A 26,057-nucleotide genomic window follows, 5' to 3' on the forward strand; every position below is an offset into this window, starting at 1 on the left:
CACACCACAGCATCACCCACACCATTGAACAGGCAACACAATTGTCTACCCTGCAATGCCAATGGAACAGACCTCTGGCCATACACACTATAGGATGGATCTACAGATCGTCCAAAGCAAACCATGTCACACCCACCTCAGATAAAACATGTTCCCACATGCAAATCACACAGCAATGCACATGCCATCACACCAAGTGCAACAACTGGAGCCCAGGGGGCATCTCTCAGCAACCAACATGCTATCAAACCACGAGCACAACAGCTAGAACACATGGACACACCCATGTCTTTGAGGTCTGCAGAGGCACAAAAGGTTGCGTACAGAAGAGCAACATGCTGTGCATCGGGTTGCCATCCCCAGAGGGCAGAGGAAGAGTGTGGTAAGAAAAGACTGACATTGTGGGTGTGTCTTTCTTGGCCTGGAATCTGCAAGGTCAGTCTTTTGGCCTTCAGACATAGATTGCACTGATGCGCCTCACTGCAACTAGCATCAAAAGCAACCACCAGCATTGCTCAATCCCGCAAACAAGCAACATAATCAGCCATCCCACAACAGCACTGGAGCACATCGCCCACCTGCTGCCGAGTCTTCGGACGGTGCAAAGCCAACCAGCTCACATCCACCCGAGGCCATCCGCATCACACCAGCCAATTCCAGAGAGACACTCCTGGAAACCCATTCTCCGACGTGCACAAAAAACATAGAAACCAATATACCATAAAAACCCCAGGGCAAGAGATGGAACTCATGCACACACCTGTCCTGTGCATCTCAACAGAACCAGCATGAAATTCACTCACCAGCATCACTCGTTCCCAGATTCAGGAAACGCAGCGGCCCATCCTGCAACGGCACAGCAACATACTTAACAGTACCACCCAGGGGCACACCTGCATACAGCCCACCCCTCCCCAATGTCAGGCAGCACGCCACCTAGTGTTATCCTCAGAACACTTGCATGCCACTAGAACACTTGGCTCTGGTATCATGCCACATTGCATCGCTGTGACACGTGAACATGACAGCAGCATCCTTGACCATGGGCAGAGAGCAGGAGACGCTGGGTGTATATGGCCCAAAGCAAACCAGGTCACACCCACCTCAGATCAAACATGCAGTCCCCCTTTTCACACCAGGATATTCCAGGGCCACGCCTGGAAAAACATGTTCCCACATGCAAATCACACAGCAGCACACATGCCATCACGCCAAGTGCAACAACTGGAACGCAGGCAAACCCAGTGATACTGGGTGTATATGGGCGGGCAACAGATCCATGTAATATCATCTTTAACCTTTCATAAGCGCTAATCCTAAAGGCACAGAGACCACTCCGAGTATGTGCCACCATTGGAGGAACAGCGTTCTCTTCTTCTTCGCTCTATCCACACAGGCTAATAACCCATGCCACTGAGGGGATGCTATGTCTGGTTCCTTTGCCTTCTGAAACCATATGTCCCAGCCTGGATAAGCATCCTTCCAAATGACATGTATTTGTGTATCTGAGTCTTTGCATACTCTAAAGGCAGGGTCTCCAACCAGTAAGTACATCACGAGCCACTGGTAGCTCTCCTGACGCTTTCCAGTAGCTCGGTCCCTGGGCCTCTTCCCCTGTGCACTCCCTCTCCTCTTCCTGCAACGCACACAGTCAAAAGCTGTGTGCACAGTGAGAAGAGGGGCGGCATCTGGGCTGGAAGGACGTTTGGGCAGTGTCCCAACAAGGGGAAAACTATCAACAAGAAAAGTAAATGGCAAATGTGTGTCCTGGCCACTGCCACCATTCGGAAGGGAAGGCGTGCATAAATCGGCATGCCATGTGAAACAAAGCTGGGGCTGTGATAGTTTCAGTCTCACAGTTTCTTTAGATTTATTTCTGTTAGCATTACTTTGTATGTTGGTAACTGTAGGCTTTCAATCAAAGTGGGGAAAAATAAAGCTACAGTTTTAACAGGTGTTTGCTCCACATGTGTCCCTGTGTATGACTGTGTAAAAAATAAAGACAATACATGTGAGTCTCAACTTACAAGAAAAAGGTTTTTAAAGTGAAGAGTCTTCGTTCTCTGTTTTAAGGCCCCCAATTGTATTAAAGGTTATGTTTTAATTTGCCGTGATCTGCTGGATCCTACCTCTGCGTGTCCAATGCAGGAATGTAAGTGCTGACAGCAGTTTATCATTTAAGTAAATGTGGAAAGCTACTGGCTGCACTGCATTCGGGTGATGGTCCAATTACATTCATAAAACTAAACAGGAATGTAATATGACATGTGCCATCAATGCCAGGGCATAAAAGACATGATATAAGAGTTCTGTTTCAGACTATGTTTTACGAAAAACGCAGTAATGAAGTAATTAGGTCAGAAAAGTGAGCACTGGTTTATATTTTGATATGTATAGGATTGATATAGTTTAAACCTAGTTATAAGTATCAAAGCATTGTACAAAACAGGTTGTTGAATACGGAGAGAGAACATTGTGGATAGCCATGGAATGGGAGAACATTTAATAGGGTTCATCCCCTTTAGCTATTTGCACAAACCGGGAGATCTACAGGGATCGCTGGGGAGCCTGTATGCTTACGTTCAATTCTGGTAGGGGACTTTCAGCCTTTCACTACTGGGTTGAAATGGTGCAATTTATGAGCTCTGTTTTTGCAAAAAATTGGGCAAAACACCATACAATGTACAAATAATTCTTTAACACATGGACAATTCTAATAGATGCTTGGTCACCAACAATATGTGGGATATTGCAGCACTGCCACTGTAAAATACCTGTTGCTACCATTGAAAACAATATGTCATAATTGTCATTTTATTACAATTTTCGTGATGGAGTGCTCAATATGTCTGAGGAAGCTGTATGTGCAAGCCGGGCATGGCCCATTGATCATGCACCAGAATGACCCGCATGATTCCTGCAGGGAGAGGCAGGAAGCCTGCGAGATGTCCTCTGTGATACAGCCTCCTTTATAATGGGTGACATGTCACCACATATTATGAATAGGTCGTCCCTCCCTACAACCATACCCTCTTTGCCCAAAATTTTAATATAACAATTTGTATATTGTCCGGTTGGTTTGTTAAATGATTCCTTCACGTTTTAAGTCATTGCTATAAAACTGCATGGTATTTTAGTCCTTGGATTTACACTTTTCTTTTGCATATAACTTTATCACATTGTTTCCAAGTGTTAATTTTTTCAATCTTGCAATTGTGTTTCACAAACCCCTTTTAGGGTAGTGAACAAATTAGGCTTTGGCTTACATTTCCTTAGCAAAATGATGCGATCTGGCATGTCTGCAATTGGCATGAATTTTGGATATCCTAACCTGGCAGTGGATTTTTGACAAAGCAGAGCATGAGTTATGCTGAATTTTTGTGAAATCCATGGAAAACATTGATTGAAAGACCCCTGTTGAAATCCTGGATGCAGATCCTGACGCACCATTGGACAAAAGGCAACAGATGTACCATTTAAATCCAGAGTGAGAAACTGATTGTTTTTTCTTACAGTGTACAAATAAATGTGCATCTTTAATCTAGGGTGCCCAAGCTAGGGTGCAGAAAAAAGAGTAATGTTGAGAGGCATTTTGTAATAATATATGCACATTTTGAAAATCAGTTTCCCAAAGGAACCTGTCTGAGATCCTAAAAGTAGATAAACGCTGCAATGTGAATGCTGTTAGAGAGGCATCCTTCAGAGTTGCTAATTATCTGATGAAAAACAAATGTGCTTTTATAGATGGTGCAATTGTGAAGTGTACAGTGACTACCATGGCTGAGCCTGCTGAAAGAGATTTTAAAAAGTGCCCTCAATGTGTCTGTTATCTGGGTAGGTGAAAACACTATAGTATGGTGGGCATCTGCACTATCAGCCAGTGGGATTGCCCATCTCTGCGAATCTGCCTATTTGCGACACAGTCTTCCTGAAATTAAAATTTTGCTCCCATCTGTCAGCATCTGGGTGTTGCTCTGGTTTCAAGCTACATGTCACTGGTGGATAGCCTGCAGTGTCCACCTTCACATTGAATGTTGTGATGCCTGACATGCTTGGCAATTTTTAGGGGACAGCTACTATTAAAACTTCATGAAATAAAGATGTTTTTTATTTTTTCATTTTATTATTTGTATATAATCTTAAGATTTTTACAAAACGAATTTTCATAGAAGAGCGTGGAAAAATGAGATTTGCGTAGTTGCTGCTAGTATAAATGTTGATAAGTTTTTTAGTGTTCGTCTCCATCGGAATTAGTGAAGATACTGTTGGTGAAGTTCAAATAAGATAAAGTCCAATGTTCGAAGGGTTCTAAGGATTCTTAAAGGTCTTAAAGATCTTAAAAATCTTCTTCTTCAGACCAGCTACAGGGATTTGCCTATTGCGGTTGGGAAGCCTTCTCCAGGGCGATGTTTAGGAGCTTTGTTGATGCTATTAGCCATCTGGTTTGCGCTCCTGTGATGAGTCGATTCCACCATGTATTTTCATCATCAACGAAAGAGTTAGTATACAGGGTGCCGAAAAAGGTGTTCCTTTCATGTTCTATTGTCGGGCAAGCCATCAAGAGGTGTCTGATCGATTCTATGGTTTGAGGGTTTTTACAGAGTCTGCAGGCTTTCTCTTTAGATGATGTTCTAATTGCTAAGATTTCTTGGGTTGGCAGCAGGTTTAGGCGTGCTTTTAGTAGAGTTTTCATTGCGAGTCTACTTGGATATTTTGTACAGTATCCCATTGGCTCTTTGAGTTTATTAAAGACTGGTGGGAGATGACCTAGGAGTTTGTTTGAAACTGCTTTCTCGTTAGTTTTTATCCAGTCCACCCATTCCATTTTTGTTTTGATTCTTAACGGATTTTGGAGGAGATCTTCTTCAGAGCAGGCTATCTCCTGCAGTGTGAGCTTTTGTGTGTTAACCCAATCATTTAGGAATTTGTTCCTTCCAGTGGCAATTTCCTTAGCAATCATGCGGTATATTTTGAGGCTCTCTGGATGTCGAATTTTTCGGACAAGTTGGACGGTACTGTGAGCCACGACTGCCTCTAGTGAGAGTAGACCTAGTTCACGTCTTATTGCTGGAGAGGATGTCGATTTGGGTAGTCCAAGTACTGCTCTCCAAATGAAGCCTTCCAGTTTAGTCCACAACGTAGATGGGATTGCAGGTGTTTCGTCCATTCCGTAAGTTAATGCCGGGATTACTTTAGCCTTGTAGAACTGAATGGCTGGTATCAAGCTGTATTTACCGTATTTCCTATCGACTGCACGTAATTGAGCAGTTAGGTTTTTGGTCTTTGTCCATAGTACTTGTTGCATTCTCAGAGCTTTTCTAGAACTGTCAATTTCTACTCCCATGTACTTAAATGTTGAAACAATTTCGATTTTTGACTGATGTATCGACCACTGTAAGGTTTCTTTCTTTTTTTTTGTTCCCTTGTTTCTGGAACATCAAAATTTTGGTTTTTAGTTTATTGATTTCCAGATTGTTGTCCTTTGTGTATTGCACAAGGTTGTCGAGTTGACGTTGCAAACCGACCTGTGTATGATCCAGTATTATCAGATCGTCTGCATAAAGTAGTCTAGTGACCTTTGTGTTTCCGACTTTGGGTGGAAACGATCTGATCGAGGCTTGGGAGTCTTTAAAGTCGCCAAGGAAGGCTATAAAAAGTGCTGGAGCCAATGGACAGCCCTGTTTCACTCCTCGATGGGGAGGTATGTGGTCGGATAGTAGGCCTTACTGGTTCAATCGTACAGAGACATTGGTGTTGGAGTGAAGGGCGATTATAGGACCAAGAATTTCTTCGGGACAGTTCCATGCCTTAAGCTTGTTCCACAATTTTGGCCTATCGACTCTGTCGAAGGCCTGAGATAGGTCTATGAAAGCGAGGAAAACTCAAGGGGCGCCTGACAGGGGACCTTTTCTTTGATGATGTTCAAGATCATTATGTTTGCCCCTGTACTTGCGTTTTTCTGAAATCCCGTTTGTAAAGGGTCCACAGATGGAGAGGATCGTGCCCATTTCTGGAAGAGAGTCAAAAGGATTGATGCAAAGACCTTACCAATGACATCGAGGAGCGCTGTAGGCCTGTAGTTCGAGGGATCCTCTCTGGAACCTTTTTTGAAAATAGCAACAATGACTGCCTGGGTCCAAGAGTTGGGGAGGATCTTCCGTTCTTTGCAGTCTTTGAATATCATGCTCATAATCGCTGACCAGTCCTCCGGATGTTGCTTTAGGTCAGAATTTGCCAGCCCGTCCGGACCAGGTGCTCTCGACAATGTCAGTTTTAAGATTGACCTTTCTTTTTCCACTTCGTCAGACAGGTCCACCCAGCTTCCGTTTTTAAAGTTATTAACATCATGGTAAAGGCATATGTTCTTTTTTTCATACAAAGAGCAAATAAAATGCCCTAAACATTCTTGGTGCAAATTCTCATACTCGTGGGCATTCCCGCACCCTTAGCTCCCGCCTATTGGGCCTTAACTAGAAGCAGCTCTTGCCAACGTAAAGGCTGGAGACCCCTGCTCTAAAGCATGTGACCATGCCAATTGCTAATAGAGCTTTATAATGAATAGACCTGCATGAAAAAACACGAACAGTGTTGCTTGGCCCAGCTGGTCAGATCTATTTACTTTATGGAAGCCTGGCTGCTGACTATTGCATTCAAGGGCCACCATTGTTCAGGTAGTGATCCAGGGCTCTAACCAGCACTAAAGGCCCCTTTCCTGATATGTACCGTTCTACATCAGTGAGGTAGGATGTGTTGCTGTCCTGGGAGTGTATGGCTTCTATGTGTGTTACTTACACAGTGGTTTCTCATGTTATGTCTGATGCAGTGAGACACATAAGGTATTACTGGAACCCAGCTGCGGGGTAGGCAATGCCAACCGGTGTTGGTTTCCATATGTCAGATGTAGCCTCAAATGCCGTCATAAACGTCATGCCATGAGTCAAGGACAGCAATAAAGTTCACACTATTACAAGTGATAATGATCCTTTAAAGTGCTTCACAGAAAACAGGCGCACACTCTCAACATAATTGTAGAGCACAACAAACGGTGTTCTTTCAAGCCTCGGACATCTGGGGCTCTTGCCATTAAATTGCAAGCAGAGGCAAATGATTGCAACCAAGGCACGCCCGGAATGTTGACATTTCAGCTCATCCCAAGAGCAAGGCCGCATTGCCAAGGAAGACGTGTATTCATACAGAAGTTCCATCTTCCACCAGCCATTGCACTAGTGTTTTGCACCACTAGGTTTCCCTCAAGTGACCCCTGTGGGCCGAAGCCCAGCATGTTAATAGTGGAAACGTGTTTCAATAATGCTGAGGTGAAAACTAAAATAAACTTGCACTCCATTCTGGTTGACAACTTTATACAGATTTACACACCACATACAGTCTTTAATCAAAAATATATTGTATAATATAATAATAAAATGAAATACATAAAATAAAGTTTTAACACTATTTATAGAAACGGCTAAAAAAGCTTTTCTTCATCGATAAGGCTGTTGGCAGTGAGTCTTAAAGGGGAAGTGTCATCGCGGGGTCTTGTGCCCCAGAAGCAACCTTTTTATAAGTTAGCTGTCAGTTATAGTGCATAACCTCCTTCCCACCATGCTCTCGGCATATCACACATGGGAGCAGAATAGCACGCCCCCCATACCCCCCTCTTTAGAACTTTCAGGGGGAAAGGACTAACCTATCTACCGTGATTTTCATTTAGTATTTTCACTTCAATTTTGTCCCCAGGCTACTCAGTCCCAGAGGGGCACTAGCGAGAAAGCACTGTGCTCATTCACACGGTGGGTTGCACCACTTCTAGGCGCTTTGGAGAATTCAGAGTGTGGACGGCTTTTCATCAGAGATGCCAGATGCACTGTGAACGCTCGTGAACTAGGTCATCACAAACCACACTAACTAATGAAAAGACTAAAAAGCTTCTGGAATTAGGGGAATTCACTTTTGAACACCCACGCAGAGGCTGCCTACACAACTGTGTACCAACTGTAACGGTGCTTCTGTGGCAGAGTCAACAGCTCATCGGAGGTAACAATTCTGCGTCTACGCACTGACAGTTGTGGTCAATGAGGGAACCAAAGCAACAGGAGATGTGCCCAAAGTCACACAACGTGTTCAGGTTGGACATCTGGCATTGGACTTTTCCTGTGTGGGTTCAACAGGAGCCAACTTAGTTACATGACCCCAATTGGACAGAGGTGTACTGGCTTCACTAGGAGTACTCAGTCCCAGCCGCGTCGGGATATACGAACTTCGAAGTGGAGACGTTTTGGGATTCCTGGATCCTGGAAACCCTGGCCGCGAGTCTTATTTCCTGTTTGTTGATTCGCGTTCAATGAATGAATGAATGATTTGCACATAATGGGACCCGCTTCAATAGCACAACACGTGACTGCTTCCTAATTCATATTAGCCACCATCAATCATCAGTGGCCAGAAAGGAATGGCCATGTGACGGTGAATAGTGAAACAAGCCAAGTGTTTGCACAACTGGCAAAAACAAGTATTTCCCCCCTTAGACCTCGAATGCCTGAACAAAGGAGTGTAGGCAAAGGTGTTTCATTTTGACCTTTGCAGGCGGTGCATGGCACAAGGTGATGGCGTAGGGTGCCAGGATGGAGGTGTCAGCCAAAGAGCCCAGTGAGGGCAGCTGTATCATGTTGGTGCCCTCCCATGTTTCTATAGTCATGTAGTGACTTGCTTCGGCCCCTTACTTCCAACTTTCCCTTTTAGGCATGTTACTTCTTTATATATATATTTATTTATTTTTTACACCAAACTGCCTGCCACCTGACGAGTGCCTCTGAATTAGGGGCCGTCAGCACCTCGTGATAACTATCACTAATGTCTTCATCCCTATCACACACTCTCCTCACATCAGCGGCTAAACAGACCAAAGCAGCGGTAGTCTCTCAGCTCTTGGGCTCTCCCCTTCGGGTGCCACCGCAAAAAACAGAGATGGCACATCTACACTCAGGACCCGGGCACTTGCGACCTGCACCCATATGCACCATAGGTGTCTCATCTGCAGCTCCCTCGACCCAACTAAAGAGCACCCTCTTCTCTTGCAGAGCCACGTGCAGCGAGGGCAACAAACCTGCAAGACCACAAATTGGGGTATCCCCCCTTTACTTCCCCTAGAGAACCTCCCCTGAACTTACTGAGTCTGCCTTCACTTCGTCAGACATTTCCTTTGGCTTCCATGTATGCCTTTACTTGGCAGCGCATGTGGTTAAGGTTAGCTAAAGGTTAGGGTCGGGGTCAAAGGATGGCAGAAGATGTACCAAGAAGTAAATGTGACTGAGTGAATGTCTGGTGTAATGAATGCGGGGGAGGGTAAAGACATACATCCCATAGATACATACATCCTCGGGTCACTTGAGCAGCCACAGTACATTTTGATAATTAATGTACAACCCACTTCTTGCCCCAATCGTAGACTAATCTAGCTGCCCCAACAGGGCAGAAGATATGGTCATAGTCACATCTTTAGAGTGGGTGGAGGTCCAAGGCTCCAGTTATTTTTGATGTGTGATGCGGAGCCCTTCCCTAATAGATGACACTTCCCGTTTAAGTGGTGGCTGCGTTTCTTCGAAACATGGGATAAGAACGGAAAAAGCGCTTTGGTTTCGTTGACTATTCACCACTCTCAATACAGTACGACTAAGACATGTGTTTGTATCCCCTTGCGTGATGAGATGTTTCACAGGAAACACGGCATTTTTGTACAACAAAATACTTATTTTGGAACTGCAGCCGCATGGGCTCGGCGGCGGTGCCGGGGTCACTCGTCACTCTCCGACTCCTCGTCTTCACCAGTGGGGTACGAATGGGTGTCGTTCTGTGTGTACATTTTAGTCTTCATGGAACAGTTATGATCCATCAGGATGGCCTAGAGCGAAAGAAGCACATATTAGCTCCCTTCTTGCCAGCACACATTAGCTCAATTTCTTGCCAGCACACATTAGCTCCCTTCTTGTCAGCACACATTGGCTCCCTTCTTTCCAGCACATATTGGCTCCCTTCTTTCCAGCACATATCAGCTCCCTTCTTGCCAGCACACATTAGCTCCTTTCTTGCCAGCACACATTAGTTCCCTTCTTGCCAGCACATATTAGCTCCCTTCTTTCCAGCACACATTAGCTCCCTTCTTGCCAGCACACATTAGTTCCCTTCTTTCCAGCACATATTGGCTCCCTTCTTGCCAGCACATATTGGCTCCCTTCTTTCCAGCACATATTGGCTCCCGTCTTGCCAGAACATATTAGCTCCCTTCTTGCCAGCACACATTAGCTACCTTCTTGCCAGCACATATTGGCTCCCTTCTTTCCAGCACATATTGGCTCCCGTCTTGCCAGAACATATTAGCTCCCTTCTTGCCAGCACACATTAGCTACCTTCTTGCCAGCACACATTAGCTCCCTTCTTGCCAGCGCACATTATCTCCCTTCTTGCCAGCACACATTATCTCCCTTCTTGCCAGCACACATTAAGCTCCCTTCTTGCCAGCACACATTAGCTCCCTTCTTGCCAGCACATATTAGCTCCCTTCTTGCCAGCACCAATTAGCTCCCTTCTCGCCAGCACATATTAGCTCCCTTCTTTCAAGCACATATTATCTCCTATCTCTCAATCACCTATTAGCCCCCTTCTTTCCAGCACATATTGCCTCCCTTCTTGCAAGCACATATTAGCTCCCTTCTTGCCAACACATATTAGCTCCCTTCTTTCCAGCACATATTAGCTCCCTTCTTTCCATCACCTATTAGCTCCCTTCTTTCCAGCACATATTAGCTCCCTTCTTTCCAGCACATATTAGCTCCCATCTCTCCATCACCTATTAGCCCCCTTCTTTCCAGCACATATTGCCTCCCTTCTTGCCACCACATATTAGCTCCCTTCTTGCCAACACATATTAGCTCCCTTCTTTCCAGCACATATTAGCTCCCTTCTTTCCATCACCTATTAGCTCCCTTCTTGCCAGCACATATTAGCTCCCTTCTTGCCAGCACATATTAGCTCCCTTCTTGCCAGCACATATTAGCTCCCTTCTTTCCAGCACATATTAGCTCCCATCTCTCCATCACCTATTAGCCCCCTTCTTTCCAGCACATTTTGCCTCCCTTCTTGCCAGCACATATTGGCTCCCTTTCCTCTCTCCAGCACATATTAGCTCCCCTCTCTCCAGCACATATTGGCTCCATTCCCTCTCTCCAGTACATATTAGCTCCCTTCTTGACAGTACATATCAGTTCCCTTTTCTCCAGCACATATTAACACCCTTACTCCCTTCTCTCCAGCACAAATTAACTCCATGCTCTCCAGCACATCATTTTAGCTCCGTTCTTGACAGTACATATCAGTTCCGTTTTCTCCTGCACATATTAACTCCATTACTGCGTTATCTCCAGCACATATTAACTCTGTTAGCACATATTAGTTCCCTTCTCTTCATCACATATTAATGCTGTTATATCCAGCAAATATTAGCTCCTTTCCTGACAGTACATATCACTTCCCCTTTCTCAAGCACATATTATCTCCCTTCTTGTCAGCACACATCAGCTCCCTTCCTGCCCACACATATTAGCTCCCCTCTCTTCAGCACATATTAGCTCCCCTCTCTACAGCACATATTAGCTCCCCTCTCTCCAGCACATATTAGCTCCCCTCTCTCTTGCACATATTTGCTCCCCTCTTTCCAGCCCATCCCTGCCTTCTCTCTAGCACATTTTATCTCCCTTCTTGACAGGTCATATTAGTTACTTTTTCTCCAGCACATATTGACTCCCTTAGTCCCTTCTCTCCAGCACATATTAACTCCCTTACTCCTTTCTCTCCAGCACAAATTAACTCCCTTAGTCCCTTCTCTCATCACATATTAACTCCCTTTTCTCCAGCACATTTGAGCTCCCTTCTCACCAGCACATATAAGCTCACTTATCACCAGCAGCCATTAGCTCCTTTCTCTCCAGCACATATTACCGTCCTTCTTACTCCAGAAGTGCATTTAAAACTGCAACTAAGCCATTACCTCGCAGAAGACTTATTAGCAATAACACAGGTAGGCCAGAAACAGCACACAGTTTGACTTTGCTGCTTGATAGAGCTAGCTCAAAGATATCCCATGAGGGTTTATTTTGGGCAGGGAGGGGGTAGGTAGTGGACAGGAATGGCATAGGGATTAGTATGGCATGGGCAGTCAATGGGTAGGTAAATAGTTAAACACCACAAGCTGTGTGTCCCTCCTCGGATTCCTCTCCCTCATATCTGTAATCCTACGCAATAGTTTTAGCTTCTATGTGGCACTTAAGTAAAAATGGATCCAAGCCCCTTTTGTGCGCGTGTAATAAGGAGCAGGGCCAGCTGGATTGTCAATCAATTGAAGCCCCCCTGCTTGCTGATTTTGAAAAGTGGATCGAAATGTTCTCCGCAGCATCTAAGAAGAACATGTTTAGAAAAAGAAACTAAAACCCATTTGCTCCATACTTTGTCCTGCTTCCAAATTGTAAGTAGGAGGGCACGGACTAAGGGCATCATTAGGATTGGCAGTAAATACCTTTACCACAGCCTGCAATAGGACAACATGTACCCAATTACAAGTGACCATCCCTGATACCAAAGTACTACTCGACAAAATCAATGAAGAAATGGTGAAATTTAAAACCTTCACAATTGACAAAAAGATCTGGAAGCTGAAAAGGGATATTCAGAACTATAAAGAAGAAGTTACTTACCCATATTTGGTGCCTGGTTTTTACCAACAATCTAATCAAAACCAGAATGTCAACAGAAAACCAAGTAACCCTAGAACATACAGACACTTTGTAAGCTTTTCAAATTCATCCAACAGCAGCGATTCAGGGTCCAACAGCAGCTTGCTGCAAAACAGAGGAGGAAACCCGAGACGAGTAAAACATTATCGGGGACAGGGCAAACGGCGCAAAACCCGCCAGCCACGGAATCATGGCATGAGAACACGCCAATGGCAACTGCCCCCTCAACACTGACAATCCCGATCTTCAATCTAAGCGACCATATTCTTTCTTGCACTGAAATAGAGGTGCTCAGTAAAGGACTTACCTTTGTCCCAGTGTCTGAGGCAGATCACTTTAAAACAGAGATTGATTACGCAATTTCTTTTGCATTTTAAGATTGAAATACTTCTTTAGAGATGCAAAAGAACCTGATGCAAGTAAGGTCAGTTTTTCTGGTGTAAAATCTCCGTCATTTTTCACTGCGCCATCTACAATGATCTCTTCTGAGATTCTCAGTTTTGAAAATCCTGAAAGAAACTAGATGCCTGTTAAATACAAAAAATAGACACAAAGATAATCTATCTAATGAGGAGAGGTGTGCCCAAAAAACCTTGAGGACAATCAATAATTTTTGATCATATCAGCTGACAAAAGCGGAGCTGTTGTATTATGGGCTACCTCATTGTACAATACAGAAATAAAAAGACAACTAAATGACAGGAATTTTTATAAACAACTACCAAATAACCCAACATGCAGAATCTCTGAAGAAATTAATAGCCTTATGGCCCACGCCCTTGATAGCAGCTGTATTGATGAAAATGAGAAATCCTTCTTGATAAGGCGAAATGCAATAATCCAGCATTTTATTGCCTCCCAAAAATGCACAAAAACGCGGCGGTACCACCAGGCTGACCTATTGTGGCCGCGATAGGCTCACTACTCAAACCCCTATCAATGTACGCTGACACATTCCTGAGACCTTTTGTCGAAGGAATGAGGTCATGCGTACAAGATACAACAAGCATGATCAAAATACTGGAGACTCTTACAGTAGGGGTGGAAGACATCTTGGGTACATTCAATGTTGAATCATTATATACGAGTATCCCCCAATTAAAATGTATACAAATCATGCATTTGCATCTCGAAAAAAGATCTGACAAGACCGTTCCATCAAATTTAATTGCCGAATGCATAAGAGTGGCTCTCACTTACAACTTCTTCTTGATGGACAGAATAGTTTACCAACAAATGCATGGTACAAGTATGGGTGCTACTTTTGCCCCAGACTTGGCCAATCTCTTCATGGATGACTTAGAAATAAGATCAGTGTTTGCAGATCAAAACCCATTTAAAACCCAAATGAAGTCATGGCATCGTTATATCAACAACATTTTTGTACTATGGGGAGGCAGTCAGAGCAGTCTGTCAGAATTTCTAACTTAGTTAAATATGCAGGAGCCATGTATCAAGTTCACTATGACATTTAACAAAAATAGAATAGCCTTCTTGGATTTAGAAATCTATAAGTCATTATCTGACCAATTGAGTACTACTTTTTTTTTTTAAAAAAACGATGGACAAAAATACTCTGTTATTATATAACAGCTTCCACCCTCAATCCCTACATGAACATCTTCCGTACGGACAATTTTTGCGCATCAGGCGCAACTGCAGTATAAAAGACGATTATGAAATCAACAGTTAGCAGTTAAGTACAAAACTAAAAGAAAGAGGATATCCAGTCCACATTATCCGTAGATCGTTGAAACAGGTTCGACATAATAATAGACAAGATTGTCTTGTGAAACAACCAAAAATTGTACAGGAAAAGATTACGTGTGTCCACATTTTCTCCAATTAGCCACGATCTATGGAGATTGATTGTAAAAAAATTGGGGAATGGTAACAACAGAAGACTTTAAAGTTAACAAACCCTGCTTCACATTCAAACGAATGCCGAATTTACGGGACAAATTGGTTCATACATACCCCAATACAAAAGAAAAAGTTTCTCAAACACAAACCACCCTGTGGGGCCTTCCACAAGTCATTGGCCACTTCAAATGTGGCAATTGCTCTGTATGTCGATTGACAGGTAACATGAAAGATATTGATTTGAAAGGAAGAAAATGGAGTTTAAAATCATTTACAAACTGCAACACGAAGTGGGCAATTTATGGCATAAGACGCCCCTGCGGTCTGCTATATATAGGCAAAACAAAAAGACTGGTGCGACAAAGGATTTGTGAGCACCGGTCATGTGTAAAAAATGCCATAATAGACAAACCACTGGTGGCACATTATACCGAGGCACATCACAACCAGGAAGATATATATTGGTTCATAATTGAAACTGTCCCTGCACATCCTCGTGGTGGAGATCAAGACATGAAATTACGGAAATTGGAACAGAAATGGATTTACCATCTAAATTCTGTAAAGGATGGCCTAAATATCGCCATTGAGTGCGGCTTATTTATTCACTAAAGACACGTATATAGATAAAGCACCTACATCGATATGATACAATGATCATCTGTGAACCTAAACCAAGATCGAACTTCCCTTGCAGCGCTTCAAAAGATTTACTACTAATGAGAAGCGCAAACAGATGCAATATAGAATCCCTACAAAAGTATACTTTGACCCCCCAACTGAATAAATGTAATTATATGTAAGTAATAAATGCACCAAGTATAAACTAATGGAACTAATCCATGTGATACGGCCAGAAAATGAATGGTCCCCTCAAATCACTTCCTTTTTTATTAGCATTCCAAAGATGGCGGACAAACGAAAAAACACGTGACCTTATGATGTCACCGTGTGAGAATCAAAAAGAAGACCGTCATGTGACCCCGTGATCTCCTGGGTTTGTGAGAAGAACGCGGAGGAAACGCTGGGAGTCACCTGCACGTAGGACAAAGTAAGTCAGACTTTTCCCCACAATAATGTCATTTATCCCCCCAAAAATATAACAACACAAGCCCTGTATAATAATGGTGACCCACCTGCAGAGAAAAAACCAGTGCGAGTGGAATGGGATTGACACGACATCCACAAAAGAACAAATGAAATAAATAAATCGACAACACCGCAGACGGCCTGTGTATTTATTCCCCGTTCTGAAAATGAGGTAAAGGACATATTTATCAAAAGGCAAATATTGCTAAAGAATAAGACCATGCTCAGATTCTAAAGAATCGGCTCTGTATTTTTGTGTTAGGAAACTACTAAATGAATGCAAAAGATTGAAGACATATGTTTGTAATTTTACTCACTTGCTGGCCCACCACGTAGACACACGCGCCTAGAAAGGGCTCCCCGCACCACATATAGGAAATAGGTTAGTGACAAATCTACAAACTCTAGACAGGGATTGCAGTATTTTTATATTTTACTTATTAACAACCAAAAATATTTTTGGTTTTTTACAGTTGTATTCGCCCGAAAACAAGAGGAGTGTGAAACAACAGTTGATTGAGGCATGAATGTGCTCACAAGAAAAGAAAAGCACACGTCCTGAAGATGGGCCCACGAAGCCACGTGATTAGAAATCACCTGAACACACGGCGTCACTAAGTGGACCTAGAAACACTAATATGTGTTGACGCATGAAAGGACAATATTCTACCCTTGCTCTAAAGTAGACTAGGGGCTTAGAATACAATACCTGCCCCCACTGTCCAGTACTAACCTCACGAATCACCCCCCTCAAAAGAGACAAAGGAAAGGTGGTGTTGATGAAAGATGTGTTGCTTAAACCTACTTGACATGGGTACACAATAGTGAATTTATTTTACTGTTTTTTATTATGAATTGTTTTTGGACAAAATAATAATTAAAATATGTATTTTGAACATGGCATAAGGTGTAGTTAAAACTCCTTTCCCCTGCCTTGTTGTATGGTATGAATATGGTCTCATCCTTGTAGGTGCAAGGGAGGTTAGCCAGTGCGGAACCGCTATAGATATCATTGATTTCTGGTCCTCGCCCACTGAGCCCCCAAAAAAAGAGGACTACCAAGCTTGTGCATATCACCTATCCCAATCACGAGTGGCAAAACGGCCGTGCTAATCCCTATTTTCTGAGTCCATAAGACTCTCTGGGGATTTTAGGATGAATTGCTGCAGGTGGAAATTCTAAGGTGTTCGTCTCTCCAGTCTTTGGCACTTGTAGAGCAAAATACCTCATGCCCAGTGCCCAAACTCACAGAATGGTAGTGACATTTTAATGGCAACACTTCCTATACCACCATTTATTTAAAAGCCCCCCCCCTCATATTCTAGGACGGGCATTCATTACTATTCTAACTTCAGTCCTGGACTATTTGGGGAAAGTGGTTGACTGCCGTAGGAGTGCAAATTTGGGGAAATGTCGCTCCCTGGCGACCTTATCATTGGATACCGGAAGGGGACTCCTGTGTCCTGGAGGTGGCCGCATAGTCAAGAATTTGGGGTTATAGATCTAAAACTGAGAGGTTCCAATTTTCCAAGGGTGACACCAGGGAAGATTTCTGGGGCCTAATCTTAGGACAGAAATGTATTTTATTTATTTATTTAATTGTTTATTTATAACGTGCTTAATCCCCGGGGGTTTCTAAGCTCGGACCCGTGGATCGAAATTGTGTTGCTGTGGGTTATCTTGCTTCCAAGGCGAGCCTGTTGCCCCTGAGCTATCCCCCCGAGACTTAGACTACAATTCATCAGTTTAAATGTAACCCCAGAAACCTGGCTCTTGACTCTCCTACTGTTCCTGGCCAGTCTGCTAATGACCTCCAAGACTGAGGCCAAATGGACAGATCTTCAGTTTGTCTCCTGGGGTTCATGACTGGGCTGTAGCTTCCATTCTCAATTCAAAATTAAGAACCATGATTAGCATCTAATTCATTCATTATGTTTTCACTACATTTCTACAGAAGGACGGATGGGTAAATCCTGCACAGGATTTTTATAAATTCATCTAAGACTCGGGTATAACAATAATTTGTGTTCTTATATAGCATTTTCTGAGGGACTCCTGGGATGTATGTGAAAACCATGTTAAAAAAATAATACTTTGAGTGCCAAAACATCTCATTTTCATTTTTGGGGTCGATCCCGCAGCCACCCCTACATCCCCCACCTTAATTAATACCCCAACCCCATCTACCTTTTCATTCTTATGTGTTAAAATCCGATGGAAAAAATCCGATGTTATGGCATTCGCAGTGTTTGTGTTCGATGTTTTGTAGCAATACCGACTCCGGCAGCTTCCACGTTAAAATGACCCCCGTTATAATGACATTTGATTATCTTGCGCTTGGCATGAGAACGCGCCTTTTGGTTGGCTGTGCCAAGGACTTCTACGAGCCCTTTAATATCTGCGCTGCTTCTGGCTTCATGGCTGGTGGTGGGTGCTCACATGTTTGATCTTCTCACCCCTCACTCTGCTCTCCGATGGGCTCCATATGTTGACCAGGGCACATTAAAGATATGCTACCGTCTAAACAGCACTTAACCTCAGTAGTCCTTCCATAATCACAAATCCCTGTAAAATAGAGTGTTGGTAGAGCGCATAGAAGGCTGGTGTTAGCTTAACGTGGCTGTACTGTCATGCAGCAACACCATATACCTGAAATTCTACTCTCTCCGATATTGCCTCTCCCTCAAACTAGATGATAGTTTAAGTGCAACCCTTTGATTTATAATTGAGGATAAACTGTTAAACCGTGTAGTTGCTGTTGCCCGTCATACTAACTGGCAAGCAGGGGTGTTGCTAGGTCTGGAAAAGATCTGGGGCTATGCTAATTTTGGGACTGTTGGGACTGGGGGCTAGCTAGCCTTTTTGGTTGTAACCCCTGAGCTTCTATCTGGGGCTACAACCAAAAGACCGGGGGCAGGACAGCTCATCGAGTTAACTGCTTGCTTCAGAGCTTTGTGGTTTAATCTGCAATCACAAATTCGAATCACAACCGGGTCAGCTCCGCTCTTTACCCTTCCGAGGCAGAAAGCCCGAGTGGCACTGCGGGATGCAATGACCGTGTTTATGATCATTAAAGCGCTTTGAAGCAGGAATCCACATGCCTCAGTATGAGTTTGGCGGATTTACCTGAGAAATACCACCAGGCATACATAATCTGGCGAAACCCTCCAGATTGGGAATAATGCTGCGGCAGAGTTTGTCTCCATTCTTGTAGTCCATAGGCCATTGGGGGTTGGGGGCCGGGGGGGGGAGAGGATTTCGAGGGTGCGGGGGGGGTAAAATGCGTGCTAGTTCTGCACATGATGGTAACTGCTCTGTCTTTTGGATTTAAAGTGAAGTAGGTTCCTCCAGTGACATGCTGGTGGTATCTGCTCGACTTGACCACCAAATGTTCGTAGTTTGGCGCTGTGATAAGTGGCAGCAATTCATTACTACCAAAGAAAGGGCCAGAAATGGGTGTGCTGACATTTTTTTAATGCACCCCCAAACTCCTTACTCCCAATGTTTAAAAATGTGCTATTAATGTGACTTTTTTATCCTCGGCAACAAAAGCTCATCTGGCCAATCAGCTGTACTGTTTACTAAAGGGGTGCAAAGTACAGGTTCACCCTCATAAAGTGCGTGTCTCATTTCAAGCCTACCTTGCATGGTTGTAACATACAATTCCACCCCCTTGAACAGGGGTGTTGCTAGGTCTGGAAAAGACCCGGGGCTACGCTGATGTCGGAACTGTCGGGAATGGGGGCTAGCTAGCCTTTTGGTTGTAGCTCTAGCTCCTGAGATTCTATCTGGGGCTACAACCAAAAGACCAGGGGCTATAGCACCCTTACCCCTCCCCCCCCCTAGCAACACCTCTGCTCTTGAACATAATCCAACCAGGCAGCGTCCAGTAAGTGAGGGAGATCTGCTATGATGACCATCCTAAAAAGTGAAGTACTACAGTGGTCGAAGTGAGGGGGAACGGTTGGGAGCGTTAACAGTTCCACTACTCTCTGCACCCATTTTTACCATTACGGAAGTGTTCTTTGTGAAGTTAAAGCGCGTTTCTCCACTCTACCAACCAATAGCAGTTACAACTAAACTGAAATCTGTTTCAGCTCAATTGGCTGTCAAGCTGCGTGACTGCACCCCTTGAAAAATGCTGCTCCCTGCCGGAGTCCCAGTTCCACTACTTAGCTGGTACACCTGTACCACTGGAAATATAAATATGGATGTGCTGAAGCACTTATCATTTGCTATTATGGGAATAAACTCTGAGAAGGAACCTTTCCATTGACACATGTTCCATTATGATCCCTATGGCACATTTGGAAAATATGTCGGGGAGACATACAGGTCTCTAAACTGCACTTCTAAATAAAGCCAGGCCCCAGAAAACTGATATTTAATAATCAGCAAACGAGTATAACGTTTGGGAAAGGAAGATCGATATAGTAGTTTAGTCATGCAAAACAAAAGGCAGAACAATGGCAATAGCAGAACATTTTTTTATAAATGATGACGGTACCATCTACCAATAAAGAGGTCAGTGACAGGGTTAATGCACCACGCAGAGCAACAGAGGTTCGAATCCCGGATCTGCGCTTAGAAACCGAATCAGGTATGGCATTAGGCGCGTTACTAAAACACCAACCAATTACAATAAATAAATAAATATATGGAGAGAGAGGTAAAGAGGTGGAGGGGTGGGTAACCTAGACAATCATATTGGGGAAAACGAGCACACCAACTAATGGTGGAGATGCATGATGTTGAGTGCAACCTGTGCATGCTTTGAGTTTAGCTTTTCCCTCGAGCCAGCTCTTGCTTTGTCCCCAGGAGTCCATACTCACCATTTTCTCCTCCTTGGCTGGGGGGCTCCGCAGAAAGTAACAGAGGGGGGCGAACATAATGTCCACTATTCCAATGATGGTCATCAGCCAGGGGAATCCGATGGACTTTGCAATGGCGCCCCCTGCAGATGGGCCTGGTGGAAAAAGAAGGGTAAAAGACAAATGCTGTTAGCAAACTTTACAGCATATGTGTGTGAGCATCATTTCACGCTGGTGTTTGACACTCAGTTTTGGCAGATACAGGAAAATAGGCAAGTCGATTTAACTCATTTTTCTCCTGAAGGCATGTGGGCACTGGCATGAGTACACATTTCTCCTTGATTGACAGCTTGCAGTTGCATTTCTAGAGCTCCACCCCTCTTGATAAAAAGCCTGGACATGGGCAGGGTGTGACACACAAGCTGAGGTGTTGGGTATGAAGGGGCCGTGCCCGTGACCACCCAAGGCCTCCCAGACCTCTTTAGGTTCAGTCTGTGAAGGTGGAACTCCTACACGCCACACAAGAACTGTAAGAAGTGTGGCAGCCCCAACCTCATTTGAAATGTTGATGATGTTCTGTGAGAAATGGGAAAGACCTGGAGGGTGACAGACTAGCTGCACCTTTCTGTATGGGGCACAACAGACTCTGGCCAAACAGGTGAAGCAGTGTGTCTCGTAGTGATGGTGTCCCACTGTGTGTAGATGGCAGTGGCCCCGTTCACTGACTTTAAATGTTGAAGCGTGTGTGTGTGTTCCTGTGTTCTGAAAGGAGAAAGGCCAGTGTTTCTTTAAGAGGTCTTTTGTAGCCTTCATAGCTCACCCAATACCCATTGGATTGCATCGAACTCCTTATTGGGTTCAATGGCTGTGTGTTGAAACCCCCAGTTCTGGCCTACAATTACACATGATAGTAAAGGAAACGGGGGTGGACTGGCCTAGAGGGACCTCTGGAGATTTCTCTGCAGGCCTCTGCACCCATGGCCTCTTTTGTGTGGTATTTCCAAATTTGCTCATAGGAAAATCATTGGGCTTGCTGTAAATGTCTAATATGAGGCTACTTTCAGAATTATTTCCAGGGCCTCTTTTTGTTCCCATTATTTATTTCCAGTGCCTCTTTTGGTTGGCAGACCGCCCCTAAAAGGACATGGCTGTTGAAACTTGCAAAAGGCTTCTGGATCATTGGCACCCCTATACAGAGCTGCAACCCGTTTGAAATGTACTTTGCACAGAAAGATGTACTTTGGGTTGCCATCGTTTAATCCCTTACAGGAATAAGTGTTTCTCTCAGTGTAACATTGCATTGTGGTTGGTAGGGTGTGTGTGTCCTCTTGAGCCACAGTGTTTGTGACGGTGGTTCCTGGGGAACCTGCTACTGTTGCCGTCTTGTTGGCCAACTCCAGGCCTCGAGGGCTGGATCCATGTTGCATTTTCAGGATACCCTCCATTAATATTCATGAGATACATTTGCATATAATGATTCTAAATGAATGCTTATTTGCAACTGTTTCGATCCCAGGGCACTGTCTGCCAGGGGGAGGGGTGGCTTGGCTTGTAGGGTTGCATCTGAATGTGGTACAGAGGCTTCTGTTCACATTTTATAGCTGCACTACGTGAGGGGTAGTTTGCAGCTCAGCCGGCATCTCCTATCATAATCCTGGGGTACTTTCAACATGTATCCCCTACAGTGAAATGGAGACCCCTTTAAAACTCCCCAGCTGCCTAAATTCACTCCAGCTGGAACTTCAAAATTAATTTCTTTGACGATGCTGTGTAAACCCCGAGACCGAACCCAACACTTGTGCATGGACCTGGAGTGAGAGAAGGAAAGCGTGCACTAGCTTTCTGATGTGGTGAGGCGATGGGTGCCCCCTCCACTCCCTCTGATGGACACCAGGCAGGCCCGCCCTTCCTTAAATCAGAGACGGGTGCCCTCACCTGCACCCACAGGTCGTGTCCTCACCTGCACCCACAGGTCCTGCTTGACTCTTGTTTGCATCATCAATGGTTTGGGGAGGAGGTCCTGTTCCAGGCCCCCCCCTTACTCTAGCTTCAAGGTGCTGCCTGCTTTTTTCCTGGCACCTATCAATGGTGCCACCAAAGAGCATAGGGTAGGCCCACCCTTTCTTAAATATTAGGTGGGTGTCATCACCTGTATGCCAAGGTCCTGCTGGGATCATGTCCCATAAACAGTGGGTTCGGGAGGAATACCCCCCCCCTCCTGGTTCTCCTTACTCTCACTTCACTCTCACTAGCTTCCTAGCACTCCAACAAATTCTGAAGTGCCCCCCAGCAGCTAAGTGGATGAAGAGCCCTGGAATCCAGGTGTTTCCCTCATACTGAGCCATCACCTATAAGCCTAATTTTATCCTCGCCCCTGTGTAGGAGAAATTTGCGGCTATGGCCAGCCTGAAAGAGAAGGGATCACTGGTCCAAACCTACCCTCAACATGCTGGCAGGAACCTGTGAAGGAGAAGGGATCACTGGTCCAAACCTACCCTCAACATGCTGGCAGGAACCTGTGAAGGAGAAGGGATCACTGGTCCAAACCTACCCTCAACATGCTGGCAGGAACCTGTGAAGGAGAAGGGATCACTGGTCCAAACCTACCCTCAACATGCTGGCAGGAACCTGTGAAGGAGAAGGGATCACTGGTCCAAACCTACCCTCAACATGCTGGCAGGAACCTGTGAAGGAGAAGGGATCACTGGTCCAAACCTACCCTCAACATGCTGGCAGGAACCTGTGAAGGAGAAGGGATCACTGGTCCAAACCTACCCTCAACATGCTGGCAGGAACCTGTGAAGGAGAAGGGATCACTGGTCCAAACCTACCCTCAACATGCTGGCAGGAACCTGTGAAGGAGAAGGGATCACTGGTCCAAACCTACCCTCAAAATGCTGGCAAGAACCTGTGAAAGAGAAGGTATCACTGGTCCAAACCTATCCTCAACATGCTGACAAGAACCTGTGAAAGAGAAGGGATCACTGGTCCAAACCTACCCTCAACATGCTGGCAAAAACCTGTGAAAGAGAAGGGATCACTGGTCCACACCTACCCTCAACATGCTGGCAAAAACCTGGGAAAGAGAAGAGATTACTGGTCCAAACCTACCCTCACAATGCTGGCAAGAACCTGTGAAAGAGAAGGGATCACTGGTCCACACCTACCCTCAACCTGCTGGCAAGAACCTGTGAAAGAGAAGGGATCCCTGGTCCAAACCTACCCTCAACCTCCTGGAAAGAACCTGTGAAAGAGAAGGGATAACTGGTCCAAACCTACCCTCAACATGCTGGCAAAAACCTGTGAAAGAGAAGGGATCCCTGGTCCAAACCTACCCTCAAAATGCTGGCAAGAACCTGTGAAAGAGAAGGGATCACTGGTCCAAACCTACTCTCGAAATGCTGGCAAGAACCTGTGAAAGAGAAGGGATCACTGGTCCAAACCTACCCTCAACCTGCTGGCAGGAACCTGTGAAGGAGAAGGGATCACTGGTCCAAACCTACCCTCAACATGCTGACAAGAACCTGTGAAAGAGAAGGGATCACTGGTCCAAACCTACCCTCAACATGCTGGCAAAAACCTGTGAAAGAGAAGGGATCACTGGTCCACACCTACCCTCAACATGCTGGCAAAAACCTGGGAAAGAGAAGAGATTACTGGTCCAAACCTACCCTCACAATGCTGGCAAGAACCTGTGAAAGAGAAGGGATCACTGGTCCACACCTACCCTCAACCTGCTGGCAAGAACCTGTGAAAGAGAAGGGATCCCTGGTCCAAACCTACCCTCAACCTCCTGGAAAGAACCTGTGAAAGAGAAGGGATAACTGGTCCAAACCTACCCTCAACATGCTGGCAAAAACCTGTGAAAGAGAAGGGATCCCTGGTTCAAACCTACCCTCAAAATGCTGGCAAGAACCTGTGAAAGAGAAGGGATCACTGGTCCAAACCTACTCTCGAAATGCTGGCAAGAACCTGTGAAAGAGAAGGGATCACTGGTCCAAACCTACCCTCAACCTGCTGGCAGGAACCTGTGAAGGAGAAGGGATCACTGGTCCAAACCTACCCTCAACATGCTGACAAGAACCTGTGAAAGAGAAGGGATCACTGGTCCAAACCTACCCTCAACATGCTGGCAAAAACCTGTGAAAGAGAAGGGATCACTGGTCCACACCTACCCTCAACATGCTGGCAAAAACCTGGGAAAGAGAAGAGATTACTGGTCCAAACCTACCCTCACAATGCTGGCAAGAACCTGTGAAAGAGAAGGGATCACTGGTCCACACCTACCCTCAACCTGCTGGCAAGAACCTGTGAAAGAGAAGGGATCCCTGGTCCAAACCTACCCTCAACCTCCTGGAAAGAACCTGTGAAAGAGAAGGGATAACTGGTCCAAACCTACCCTCAATATGCTGGCAAAAACCTGTGAAAGAGAAGGGATCCCTGGTCCAAACCTACCCTCAAAATGCTGGCAAGAACCTGTGAAAGAGAAGGGATCACTGGTCCAAACCTACTCTCGAAATGCTGGCAAGAACCTGTGAAAGAGAAGGGATCACTGGTCCACACCTACCCTCAACCTCCTGGTAAGAACCTGTGAAAGAGAAGGGATCACTGGTCCAAACCTACCCTCAACCTGCTGGCAGGAACCTGTGAAAGAGAAGGGATCACTGGTCCAAACTGTCACCAGGATCGGTGATATCCTCGCCAGAGAACGTAGAATCCGATTCACCACCCTCCCCTAACTCCTCACCTTCGTCTCTTCTTCCTGTACCCTTCTTTCCTTTACTTCTTGGTCGCTCCTTTTTTTTATGTAGGTAGGGGCGCCCACGGAAGGAAGCCTCCGTGTCACCCAAAAAGGGTTTCCGGTGCCTCCTCCCGGGAACGCCGGGAAGGGGAAAAAGCCAAAAGGCACAAAAAACCCCTAAGCGACCTGCGTGACTCTCCTACGGAATGTGCTGGAATGCTGGGAGAATGCAGTCGGCTGAAGCTGAACTCCGTGGTAGAAAGGATGAGGCTCCGGAGGAAGGTAGACAGTAAGTAGTACGGAATCTCACAAGGAGAACCAAGTCCATAGGTGAAACGCAATTGAATAGGCAGTCCTTAAACAGGCCGGGATCTGGTACACGGGAGATCACAGAGGAAGGTATCCGAATCAGAAGAATCAGCAATCCAAGAAAACAGGCCTAGGTCTGGTACACAATGAGGCAGGCAGGAGGAAAAAAAACAGGAAGGGGAAAAATAAGGAGGAAGGACGGAAGCAGAGAAGGGACGGGAGAAGGAGGGTGGCGAGGAGAGAGGAAGGGAAAATAGTAGAAGGAAAAAAGGGGCAGCAGGCAAGACAAGGGGAAGAGGACAAGGACCCGATAGAGATCGGGTACTACAGCAGCGAGTGCGAGCGAGGGAAGAGCAGGCAAAAAGGCAGACAGCACTAACGGAGGAAACCGGAAGCGTTGCAACGCGTACACAACCCGAAAGGAGCTGTATTTATACTCCGGGCCGCGTAAGCGCGCAT

General features: G+C 45.2%; 1 protein-coding gene across 3 annotated transcripts in view; it reads right to left on the reverse strand.

Annotated features, from left to right (window-relative positions):
- Positions 1-7,344: 7,344 nt before the first annotated feature.
- The window catches only part of SLC18A2 (solute carrier family 18 member A2), a 563,191-nt gene continuing 544,478 nt past the window's right edge, over positions 7,345-26,057 (reverse strand). For all 3 annotated transcript variants that reach the window (XM_069611911.1, XM_069611910.1, XM_069611912.1), the window contains exons 15-16: positions 20,570-20,703; positions 7,345-9,901 (exon numbers count right to left, since the gene is read on the reverse strand). In XM_069611911.1, coding sequence (XP_069468012.1) covers positions 9,794-9,901; positions 20,570-20,703 — 242 coding nt within the window. In that variant the 3' untranslated portion in view covers positions 7,345-9,793. The remainder of the gene's footprint in view (positions 9,902-20,569; positions 20,704-26,057) is intronic.

The sequence above is a fragment of the Ambystoma mexicanum genome, chromosome 8 (assembly GCF_040938575.1).
Source record: "Ambystoma mexicanum isolate Mex_15411 chromosome 8, UKY_AmexF1_1, whole genome shotgun sequence".
In the NCBI taxonomy this organism is placed as follows: Eukaryota; Metazoa; Chordata; class Amphibia; order Caudata; family Ambystomatidae; genus Ambystoma; species Ambystoma mexicanum.